Below are 12,544 nucleotides of genomic sequence, written 5' to 3' on the forward strand. Positions count from 1 at the left end.
TCCACCGCTTCCAATGACGGCACGCCAATAGTGGAAGCACGCTGGCAGCAACCGAAAGTCATCTGAGATTTTGAACAGAGGTGCTGAGAGGTGCTGGCTGCTCGCTGAGATTTTGAATATTCCCATTGCAATCAACTTATCAAAATTTTTCGGTAAGAATAGTGTGGCTAGAAAAAAAAACACAATACACAAAAAGTTGACCCGATCCTTATTGGACCTTATAAAATAAAACGAAAATTACTCGAAGTATCTAAGAAATTAGTAGATCCTCAAAAGTTAAAACTACGAATGTTTATTCATGTATTGAGAAAATATTACCTTCTTAATGGCTCTATAAGGTGGGGGAATGTAAGGTGTTTAGGAAATAAGAATCCCATTATTACCCAAAACTTTGCTGTGCAAAAGGAGCATGAAGTTGAACACGTGACAAAAGACAAGAAAAAGAAAAGGAATGAAAAGAGAGAAGACAAGACAAAAGAACATTTGTGCAAAAACTACTGTAAGTTGTAACTAAACTTAAAAAAATTAGTTTATTTGTACAAATTAAAATTGTTATTACATATATACATATACATATTATTATTTAATTGCTTTAAATACTTTATCTTTCTCTTTAATCCATGAATTTTTTAATGTTTCTTTCATATCAAAGTCTGCAAAAATGTAGTCAATGCTATGGTATGATAAATTCCATACATCATCTTCAGAAAGCAAAAACTTTTCTGCAGTTATGTAATATTCACGTGATAAAGAAGTCCCAAATATTCCTTTATCATCAGTCTAAAAATGTAAAGTAAAATGATTTCAACAACTAATAATAAAATTAATAATAAATTTTTACATATATAAAATTAGACCAGAGTTTTTCAATTAGTAAATGATTCATAGATCAATCTTCCCCCTTGAAATTCACAAATATAATCCACAGTATAGATCTATGCAGAAGCATAAATGAGAACTTTAAAAAATGTTTTAATGTATTACACTTTCTACAAGATTCAGTTGATAAATATCTGCCAACATTGATATACGTAAGTTATTATATAATCTAATGAATTTGTGGCTGTGAAAACATGCTACAATCATCATACTGAAATAATATATACATAAAAAATATAGTTAATGCTTTGTTATTAGTATAAAATAACTATTCATTCTTAGCAGGGCCCTCCTTAATTAAGTTTATTGAAACAATAATTTTCACAGATTTAAAGCTCTAGTTTAAATATATTTTTATAATATTTAGTTGAGAGTTAATTATTAATAACTTTTATATTAGGATAGTCAGATGATTGTGAAAATATGTTGTATTTGATTTCAGTATATGCCTGATATTTTATATTTCATTAATTTACTCAGATGAAATGAAAATACTGATCATAATTAAAGTGCTTATTTTAATGCTGTCTGGAGATATATTTAGCAGTCGAAATGAAACCAAATCGTTGCATTTGGACTGCTAAATATGCATTAATATGAATAATGTTTCAAGATATGCAAAAGACATTTCTGTAAAACAACTTGTACTACCAAAACTTGCCACTATGACACTTTCAGCATTGCAACCATTAAACGTTTTATTTGTATGACACCCATTCTATACAGAGATTTAAGAAAGGCAGAGAAAACCAACTGATGATAAAATATGAAGGCAATGAATGAACTACATTTAAGAAATGTAGTTCATTCATTAAAACTATTAAAAATCATACAGAACTAAGATAAATTTTTGTTGCTTTTGACACCAAAAGTGCCGTAATGTGAGTTTTGATATTTTTTTATTTTATGAAAATATCTTTCATTTCCTGAAATGTCCCCATACCAAATTTTGTTGCATTTAAATTGCTAAATATCTTTCTAGACTTCATGGAATAAGGGTACTTTAATTATATTCATAATTAAATTCTTTATAAACATATACAGATAAACTTACACAAATTATGCAGGGGTGATTTTTTTCAAACCATAATTTAAAATGATGATCTTCATATGATTTCACTGTTCCAGATATAAGGTTGGAGGTTAAACACATCTCTGTAATTTAGAATTAAAATTTACATATATCATACAATTAGTAAAATTTGCAATGTTTTAAATCCTAAAATTATTAGAAAATGCAAATATAATAAAAGAATAAATTGTAACCAAGCATACATTATATTATTTTGAATTATAATTAAAAAAAATTAAGTTTGAAAACTTACCTATATTATTCATATTTTCACTTTAGTATAAATTTTTCATATTAAAATTATCTTTGCAATATGGAAAACACAACTAAAGTTATAAAGAAAAGAACAGACATCTTTCAAACATTGTCTGTTGTATATTAGCAAACTGAGAGTTAAGCTATAGAGCAGAGAACAGAGATTTATGATATACTTCAGTCCAAGGAAAAGTATTCTCTTGTCTATAGGGATCCACTGTAGAAGCTTCTAGAAATATTTATCAAATATCAGAAATTTTTGTCTGCTTTTTAACTCTTTGTCCTGAAGGCACTAAAATAGTGTTTTTAATCAAACCCATTATGAGTTCAGTCAGGCCCACAACAGGGAAAACAGGTGATGGGGACCTGGCATATCCATGGCAGACTGACTATGAAAAATTTCTAAGGATCCTATCCAGACCAAACCTAGATTGGTTATTTCAAACTTCCAAAAAGACGACGTGGATATATCAATAGGAGACCACATATATATAGTATCAAGGCTGGGACAAGTGTGAAGTGAGCTTAGGTAAGTAACTAGAAGGAGTGCCAAACTATCTTCAAAAAATAAGAAATTAATTAGAAACTTTATAGAAAAAAAATAAAAATATTGGTAGTAGTTTAGCCAACTAAATTGTTTCTAAATTAGAAAAAGGTGGCTTCAATATTCAAAATATTCAAGGTCAAGGTTATGATAATGGGATAAATATGGCAGAATTTAAGGACATAATTTGCCAAATAATCAAAACAAATACATTCCTTGTTTAGTTCACAGTCTTAATTTAGTATTAAAAATGCTGTTTCTAATACAGTAATTCAAACATGATAACTTTTTTAGAATTGTACAAAGAATCTATACATTTTTTGTAAATTTGATGAGTTTCCAGAGTTCATACTCATGTCTGTTTTAAAAACATTAAAAAGTCATACATCATAAACATCAAGAGCAAATGCAGTTAAGGAATTACATCAACAGATATCAGAAGTACAGCATATTAATTATTAAAAGATATAGCATCAAATGATAAAATCACAGCAACATTTAAAATTGATTTGCTATCTGAATGGAATTTAATACTTCAAGAAACAAAAAAAATATATAAGACTGCATGTTTAATGGATTACCTCTCTTTACAGCAGATAAAAAAAATATTTTTTTGATGAGAAATTATTTTTTATTGTTATATTGTCACAATACAATTTTTAATCATATTTTTAATTTATTTAATTTAAACTATATGCTCTCTACCTCAAATTAGTAGTGCCTTGTCCCTGTAAATCATACTTTTCCTCTTAACAAAAGAGTCGTGCTGATCATCTATGTAACTCTTTTCAAGGGAAAATTTTGAATCAAGATAACGTGACTTCCAGTTTGTACAGGAAGTTCATATATAGTTAAACGGAACCTCTTGCCCCCAAGGTTTCCATATACGGTCTCAGCTTTCATATACCTAACTCCGTTCTCGAGATTAAGGAAAGACAGACAGACAAATAGACAACAGTGGATATTTATAGGTCTACAATTTTTTCAAATTTCAGCCCAATAAATATGAAAGTTTAGCTTTAAAGATGTATTGTGCAGTATATATCAACAAAATTTGAAGAGAAACAGAAAAAGAAAGAATAAAAAATTATCTAATCAGGAATCAATAAATGAAAAAACTAATGTTTTAGAAAAATATTTTTTTTACAATAGAAATGAGAGAGATATGAAAGTAATAGATGCGCTGGCCAGATGGCTAAAGTAATTAAGATATTAATTACTTTAGCCATCTGGTAGAAGATATTGGGAAACCAAGAGCAGTTGGACTAAAAGAAAATGTTTTGTAATTATCTACAATGCCACAAAATATAAACATGATTTCCAGATCATCAAAATACAATAAGTACTTGTTTTTTCACTAAAATATTGTCAGATTTGTTAACAATTGCAATATTATAATGCCAACATATTGCATTTATGCTTTTGTTTTTGTCTTTCATCATCTTTTTAACTTTTTGCTATTTTTTTTAAAATTTTCATTTATATGAATTTTTATAAAAACAGGAAATAAAATAAGGTCTTACCAAATACTTTAAATAAAAAATTTTATATTATCATTGATATCAAAAAGTCTATTCCAAAGCTGTAGCTATATTGTTTGATTGGGATTTAAAATATAGAAATTAAAATGTAAAACAAATCTTTGTATGAACATAAGAAAAACAGTTATTTGGAAGTTCTAAATCAAAATAAACATATAAAAATATTATTCAGTAATCTTTCTGTAGAATTGTTTAATTATGAGACAAAAATAAGAATTCTTAAAAGTACATTCTATATAATTCTTTTTACTGTAATTGATGGACTGGGTTATTAAAGTGTATTTAATTTCCTTATCTATTAACTTTGAAATAGACTGCTTAAAACACAACATAATATGAATTTTTAAGACAAATGACATATTAAAAAAAAATTTACCTATAGGTATTTTTAAACTTTCTGTTCTTGATTTTGCATTTTCAGAATCATGTAAAAATGTTCCATGGCCAATTCTATCTGGAGGTAGTGACAAAAGTATTTCTGTTTCCTTATTTTTTCCAGGAATCTTTTAAAAATAATTATATATTTATATTTTTGAATATATATTGAAATATACTTATTAAAATTTATGGAAAGTAAGTTAATAAGATCAATAACTGAAATTAAAAAAAGGAAAATATATTTTTCATATTAAATTAAGAATTAGAGCCTTGCACAGATAAAGGTATTTGCATGTCAATTCATGGATATCCATATCAACATATAAAAATTATGCATAAAATTTAAACATAAATTCAGATTACAGATTTACATCTGTAATCTGAATTTATGTTTAAATTTTATAACATGACTGACAAAAATGCTGGTTATTAATCAGCATTTTATTTAAACTTATTGAGTATAATAATAAGTGGACAAAAATCATCTAAAATATGACAATATTTTAGATTATTCATCACATAAATATATTATAATAATAGATAGTTTAAAAATATACAGTATTAAAATTTTATAAAATTGCAAGTTAACAGGATAAAATGTAACATTTTTATGACATGTAGTACAGTAGAGTCCCGAAAACTCGGCCTAATGTGGACCGAAGGGTGGCCGAGTTTGTGAAAATGCGGGTTATCGGGAATGGGGTTAAAAAAGAATAAGTAAAAGTGTGGAGTCCTCAGAAAATACTATTCTGTACTTGTACGTATTGTTTGCTTGAGAATACAACAGAGAATAAACTGCCGAAATACCCTTAAACAAAGGAAAAGTATGTACTTTATGAAGGCATAGAGCTATTACTACATGAAAATGAAAATTAATGCATACACAGTGTACAGTAATTTACCTAATAAAACAGACCTCAGAAAATACTTTATGAAACATAAATCTGTCTATAATGAAAATTAACTAGAGGTTTTTTTGTCCTGCCAGGGTGTGGCTGATTTATCCAAACTGCCGGGTTATCGAGTGCAGAGTTTTCAGGACTACTGTATAATAAAAGAATGTGAAAAGATATATAAATGCTTTTTCAAATGAAAAAGTTAATTTTTACAATAAATGAATTTGATGATAATTTAAATTTAAAAAATGCATATTAATAAAGTAAATGATGAGGCATATCTGCTAATAGAAAAAAATATATAAATTGGCCTATTTTTATCAACATTTATTTTACTGTGTAAAAAATTAACTTAAAATAATTCCTTTATTTGTAAGTTGCTGTGGATAAAATTATTATGTCTTAATTACAACAAGTAAAGATATCTGATGAAGTTTCAGATATAACTTTTGTATGACTGCACTATTTAAGGATCTAACAATGACCACATACCAACTGAATGTTTATTGATTATGATCTGAATTAAACAAGAAATTTTTATAATAGTTTTATTTATTTGATATTGTTTTTATAACACAATGTTATTGTTAAATTTGAAGATTACATGTACTAAAAAGAGAGATTAATAAAACTGTGTTTTATAAATAAAATGTGCAAACATTTTTTATTTTTTCAATATCTTCAAATTGTGATTATTTAACCTCATAATAGGCATTAAAAATAATTATTAAATAAAAATTTAAACATATACAAATTTAACTGATACTATTAAAACTTTGATTTTCTCTGTAGAATTCTGAATTTCTTTAAAAAATTATATTTATAAATTTGCACTTACAAAATTAATAATTAGTTTTTGAATCTGTAAAGTTTTAGCATTCTATTAATATTTTTCACATTAAATTAAAAAATTACTTTTGTACTGAATGTACAATACAGTATTTGTTAAAGTTTTTCATTATGAACTGTACAGGAGCAGTTATTATTGCTTTCTTTCTAAAAACATGCTATGAAAATTTTATTTGTACACTAAAAAACAATAATAGTATATTGTTTTGTATAAATGTTTTGAAAGATTTTATATCGTACATAATATGATTTTATGTTATTTCAAAACTTGTTCACTAATAAAAATGTAGCAAAGATGATAAATTACTGTTTTCTAGAAAATATTTAAATTATTGTTTCAAGAGGTGATAATATTCTTTCAGGAATACAATTTCAAAATATTTTACTTATTATTTTTTATTTAATGCTTTCCTTGATTTTAAAACACAGATTTTTATCCTTTAAGATGATGTTATAATTAGTTATGTGCCGGAACGTTAAAAATGTATATCCGCGGATACGGATACAGATACAAATCATTAGTGTCTAGATCCACGGATACAGACACGGATATGGATCTCAAATCGTACTCAGTCGGCGCCAGTGCTTGTAACCTTGGACCGATAGTTGACGCTTTGCGTTAGTAACGTGACGTGTTTTCACTTGCACTGCGCGTGTTTTTGTTTATAGTTTAGTGTGACACGTGATAGCATAGATTATGTTTGTATCTTTGGAGAGTGTTGAGTTAAATTAAAATAAAAACAATGTCGACAAAAAAGTTTAGTAGTGTAATATGGAAATACTTTACGATAGTAAATGAATTTTGCATGATAAAATTTTTGCAATATGAATGTGCCAAATATGTGATTTTAAGAAATAAAAAGTGATTTGAATTGAAGTTATTAGTATTTTATTGCTATCTATCTTTAAAATTTCATATAAGTAATGAAATTCATTAAGATAAAAGATCCGTTAAAGATCCGCTAAAAAGTAATGGATATGGATCCTTTTTTTCCCTCAGATATCTGCGGATATGGATGCAGATATCCGGCACATCACTAGTTATGATACAGTATTTAAAGAATTTAATGAACATGCAGAAGAGTTGTCAAACATCTATTTTCTAGCATTTGTATTGTTTTCCTGAACTATTGTTATTTAACAAAACTTAATAAAATTGATTATTATGTATATTATTACTAAATCATCTAACCTAATATTGTAGGATATAACATACATTTGAGACAATTACTTAATTTTATAAAATATACATTAGATATAATTTCTTTATACTATATCTATAATGGATTTTATTACTTGGTAATTGATGATGCAATATTGTGTTTTTATGTAATTTGTAGTTTGACCAAAAAGGTTAAATGAAAAGGGTTTAAATGATAACTGAATGCATATTAGTATAATGGTCAAAGATTTATTATATGTTAGTTATTAAATTATTAATGGTCTCAAATGTGTGATATACCCTACAATATTAAGTTGCATGAATTAGTACCAATCTGTATATATATTAAAAGCAAAATGTTCCATCATCACTGCATGCAAATAATGTAAATTTGAAAATTTAAAAACAACTTTTAAATGGTTTTTAAAANTAGAATTATACACGTTTTTTTCTACATCCTCTTATAGATGGGACATACGAAATCGGTTATAATAAAATATTAATTTTAATTAATCCAAAATACGTTAAAATATGAAAATAATCGCGCAATATGTATTTAATTTTTTAAAAAATACAAGGGAAGCGGCGCTTCCACCGCTTCCAATGACGGCACGCCAATAGTGGAAGCACGCTGGCAGCAACCGAAAGTCATCTGAGATTTTGAACAGAGGTGCTGAGAGGTGCTGGCTGCTCGCTGAGATTTTGAATATTCCCATTGCAATCAACTTATCAAAATTTTTCGGTAAGAATAGTGTGGCTAGAAAAAAAAACACAATACACAAAAAGTTGACCCGATCCTTATTGGACCTTATAAAATAAAACGAAAATTACTCGAAGTATCTAAGAAATTAGTAGATCCTCAAAAGTTAAAACTACGAATGTTTATTCATGTATTGAGAAAATATTACCTTCTTAATGGCTCTATAAGGTGGGGGAATGTAAGGTGTTTAGGAAATAAGAATCCCATTATTACCCAAAACTTTGCTGTGCAAAAGGAGCATGAAGTTGAACACGTGACAAAAGACAAGAAAAAGAAAAGGAATGAAAAGAGAGAAGACAAGACAAAAGAACATTTGTGCAAAAACTACTGTAAGTTGTAACTAAACTTAAAAAAATTAGTTTATTTGTACAAATTAAAATTGTTATTACATATATACATATACATATTATTATTTAATTGCTTTAAATACTTTATCTTTCTCTTTAATCCATGAATTTTTTAATGTTTTCAAATTTTTAAAATATGTTCATAACACTAATAAGTATTTAAGTAAATAGTCAAAATATATTCAATTATATAAAATATTGTCTTTCTAACTCAGTTAAATACAAAATAAAAGATACTTTCTTTTTTGTTAAAACAATCTGTTATTAAAATTCAAATATGTTCAATAAACAAAAGTTAGATTCAAGAATATAAGACTTTCATATGTTAAAACAGAATAATCATTAGCACAGGAATTTTTTGAAGAGTGGCCTGTGCTGGATATGTTAGGTCCCATCCCATACCAACCAGCTGTCTGATTGAGAGCTTGGTTGAACTCAGAATGAGTTTTAAAAAAGCCCTCTGTGTGTTTTGGACTTTAGAAAGCTTGACTCACTCGAATCTTTATATAATGCAACATGCCCAACATTACATGTTCTACAAACCTATGATTTCAATTTCATAATTATGGATGGGATGATGAAATCAAAACATGGCTGGCTGCCTCAAAGAAGGTATTTCATACAAACGAATCATGAGTATAGGTGGTCACTGAACAGTTAAAAGGGTAATTAAAAACAACAAATCCCATTGAATAAAAATTCTGTTGTAAGAAAATCCAAACTTACAAGTTAGATCTAAAGGTGTGGTTGACTCAGAGTGATTATCTAGAGAGGTTTTTACTGTATATAAATATGGTTTTTGCAATTACAATATACCTCATATAATAATTTTTTATTTGTCTTTTTCCATAATAAAATTACTGAAATTAAAAATATAGAAATTTAATTAATCTAAAATTATTGTAATTATTTCAAATGATAGAATTATTTAATACCTGAGGATCACCACTTAAATCAACTCCCACTACATCATTATCTGTCAAATGCATGTACTTTTCTGCTAATTTTGCTGTTTCATATGCTTCAGATAATGAATTTCTTCTATCAATTGATAACAGCACTTTAACTGAAATATTGGGATTCTTCTCAGCATTATCTTTTATGGCAGTTAAAACAGATTCTATATATTGTTCTTTTGTCATTTTTCCTTCAATATTACGTGGAGTGCTTCTCAATTCAAGATATCTTACATTATCTTTACTGAAATCTTGGATCACATCATAAGCAGCCTGTCAAAAAAATATTTCATTAAAACATTTATAAAGCATCAATAGAATGAAAATTACAATAAAGCAAACATAATAATTTAAGAAATAGAATTAGTTTAAACTAAAGTATATATTCAAATTTTGGAACAGAATATTTTCAATAAGAAACAAATTTACTATTGCTAAAAACAAAGCAACTACTTAAAAAGACTGAGACATCAAATTTATTATTTGGAATTAGTGTAAAATTTAAATGTTTGATATATAATTTACTGCTGATTTCAGAAATGCAAAAGAAAGTTGCAGTAGTAGTAGCAGTAGTACTAGAATTGGAACTGTGTCCCTTTATAAAGTACTTTATTCTGATTTTTGGTTAGCATCATAAATGCAGTGTGTTTCATGAAGTGTAAATAGGATAACTCTTAATAATGAGTAGAAGAAACCATCTAAATGATGAAATGCATTGTGCATCAAGGCATTGAGCATTGGCTTCAAAGGGAATCAGCATCAAAGGGTCACACTATCTTAGAGGATGTATGAAATGCATTAGAAAGACAGGTTGAAATTGTAGCACCCCACTCCATACTCTTTTGGAGCTCTAACAGGCTCTTCTACAAGAACAGAGATTACTACCACAAAACTTGATCAACAATGTCATTGCTAACACAAGCCTATGTTTGTTGTTATCAAGCCTGCATTGCACACACTATTAGACAAAAATGACCATTGAACATTTCAATGCTATATTTGACTATCAAACTGTAAAAACAATAAACTTGCATGTTTTTCTAATAATCAGTTTATTCATTTGTATGTAGTATACTTGTCAACATAAAAGTATTCCTTAACTTGTATTCAAACAAATCAATAAAACAATTTTTGTTTTATTCCCAATAATCTATTTGTTGTTTATTTTTGAGCAGCAATCTATTCAAATATTATTGTTTGGATACAACTATATAATACTTGATTACAGTGCAAGTGTGGTGGCACTGTATACTTTCAGAGCAAATATTGTGTATTAAAATAATTGTAAATAACACATACTCTATATATTGCTTCTGGGGAATCAGTAATTTGATGAATCAATGAAAATAACTTAAAACATCTGAAAAGAAACATTATTAATATTTATAATATTCAAAATCAAAGATAAATAATAAAAATTTTACCTTACTCAGTCATTGTCTTTTTTCCTCCAGAATATGTTAACAATGATGGATTAATCAACTGATCAGATTGTGTTAAATTTTTCATCTTCATCAACTTTAGTAGTGTTTCAGAACTTAGAGAACCATTCAAATGAGCATGTAGTTCCTTTAAGAATTTTCAAAGATTAAAAATATTTGGAAAAATTCATGTATACAGCTATAATTATAAAAATTTTCAACTAAGTGATATTCATTAAAATTTCTTTCTCACATATGAAATTATTTAATCACTAATTAATTTAGGAAAGTTTTCATTGTTTCAAATCAAATTGCATTTACAGATTACAATTCAGAATTAANTCTTTTAAGCTTTTAAGTCCCTCTTTTTCCAACTTTTTATTCCAAACAAATGTCTTCAGAAGATTGGCATCGCCAAATGGGTTGTCAGTATTTGTATATCCCATGTATTCTTCATCCCATCCCATTTGCTCTTTCCGTTTTCTTTCTTTCGCTTCTTTCTTCGCTAATCTTCGGAGACGTTTTTGTTCCGGGGTTTCTATTTGTTTTAAGAAGGCTTTTTGCCTCCTTCTCTCTTCTTTAAAGCGCAGTTTGTCAGCTACGTTCGCCATTTTGTCTAATGTGTGTTCATTGCGTAAGCATCAACATCGTATCCTCGAGTAAGACAGAAAATTAATTTAAAATTAATGAAATATTCTACGTCCTTTTTAATACAAAATAATTTTAAAATTATAATGAATTGAATTCTGTTTAATTCGAAATTTATTAATTTACTTTCGATAAAAATAGTTTTTTACGATTTATATTTTTTCATATTAACTAGTTTATAAATTAATAATAACGTAATCACATGCAAATAATTGGAATGTTAATAAAATAAATTGATAAACTAACCACTTTAGGAATAATGTTACAAAATTGTTCCATTGTAATTATTATTATTATTTTCTATCTTTAATTTGAGTGGTGCCCTCTGGTGTCTTATTTGTAGATCAATGTGCTGTACTACAGTACAATACCTGTGTAGATCAATACGAGCGTCTAGAGTAGTGTTTCTCAACGTGGAGTCCATGCCCCACAGAAGGGCAATTCGAAACCTTATAGCCGCTGTATATGTTAGGGGGGCATATGAATTTTAGAAAGGCTTAGGTGAGGCATAGCACGAAAAAACGTTGGGAAACACTGGTCTAGAGTCTAGACTCTAGAGCACTGCTGAAATCTTAGTTCTAAATTATGCCGCTACGGCGAACAGCGCAATCGCGGGAGCTTGATTTCGTTTCGAGCGTCGGTACACTAGAAGACCTAGAGGATCCGTAAAAGCATAAAACGAGGCTGTCTTAACAGTTTGATTACAGAAAGGGTTTTAAATTAATTAATGAAGTATACGGATAAGCTGATAAAACGTTGGCTATTATGTCGACTTTTCGTGAGAACATACCGCACTTCAAGGACGCTAAACTCATAATTAATTAAAAGACGATAAA

General features: G+C 27.6%; 1 protein-coding gene across 1 annotated transcript; it reads right to left on the reverse strand.

Annotated features, from left to right (window-relative positions):
- Positions 1 to 210: 210 nt before the first annotated feature.
- On the reverse strand, positions 211 to 12,043 carry LOC111619914 (adenosine deaminase-like protein A). Its single transcript, XM_023361738.1, has 7 exons — positions 11,955 to 12,043; positions 11,069 to 11,208; positions 10,939 to 10,999; positions 9,619 to 9,912; positions 4,668 to 4,794; positions 1,934 to 2,034; positions 211 to 780 (listed from the first exon to the last, which is right to left on the reverse strand). Exons 1-7 carry the CDS (start codon positions 11,985 to 11,987, stop codon positions 580 to 582), a joined length of 957 nt encoding a protein of 318 aa, XP_023217506.1. The 5' UTR covers positions 11,988 to 12,043; the 3' UTR covers positions 211 to 579.
- Positions 12,044 to 12,544: the final 501 nt, after the last annotated feature.

This window comes from Centruroides sculpturatus, unplaced genomic scaffold, assembly GCF_000671375.1.
Source record: "Centruroides sculpturatus isolate CEXI.00-Female unplaced genomic scaffold, Cexi_2.0 scaffold160, whole genome shotgun sequence".
NCBI classification, from domain to species: Eukaryota; Metazoa; Arthropoda; class Arachnida; order Scorpiones; family Buthidae; genus Centruroides; species Centruroides sculpturatus.

Coding starts and splice junctions, on each gene's coding strand:
- LOC111619914 (XM_023361738.1), bottom strand. CDS start 11,987: ATGGAACAATTTTGTAACATTATTCCTAAAGTG. Junction 11,000..11,068: donor GGAAAAAAGACAATGACTGA/GTAAGGTAAAAT, acceptor GTTTCTTTTCAG/ATGTTTTAAGTTATTTTCAT. Junction 9,913..10,938: donor CCCCAGAAGCAATATATAGA/GTATGTGTTATT, acceptor TTTTTTTGACAG/GCTGCTTATGATGTGATCCA.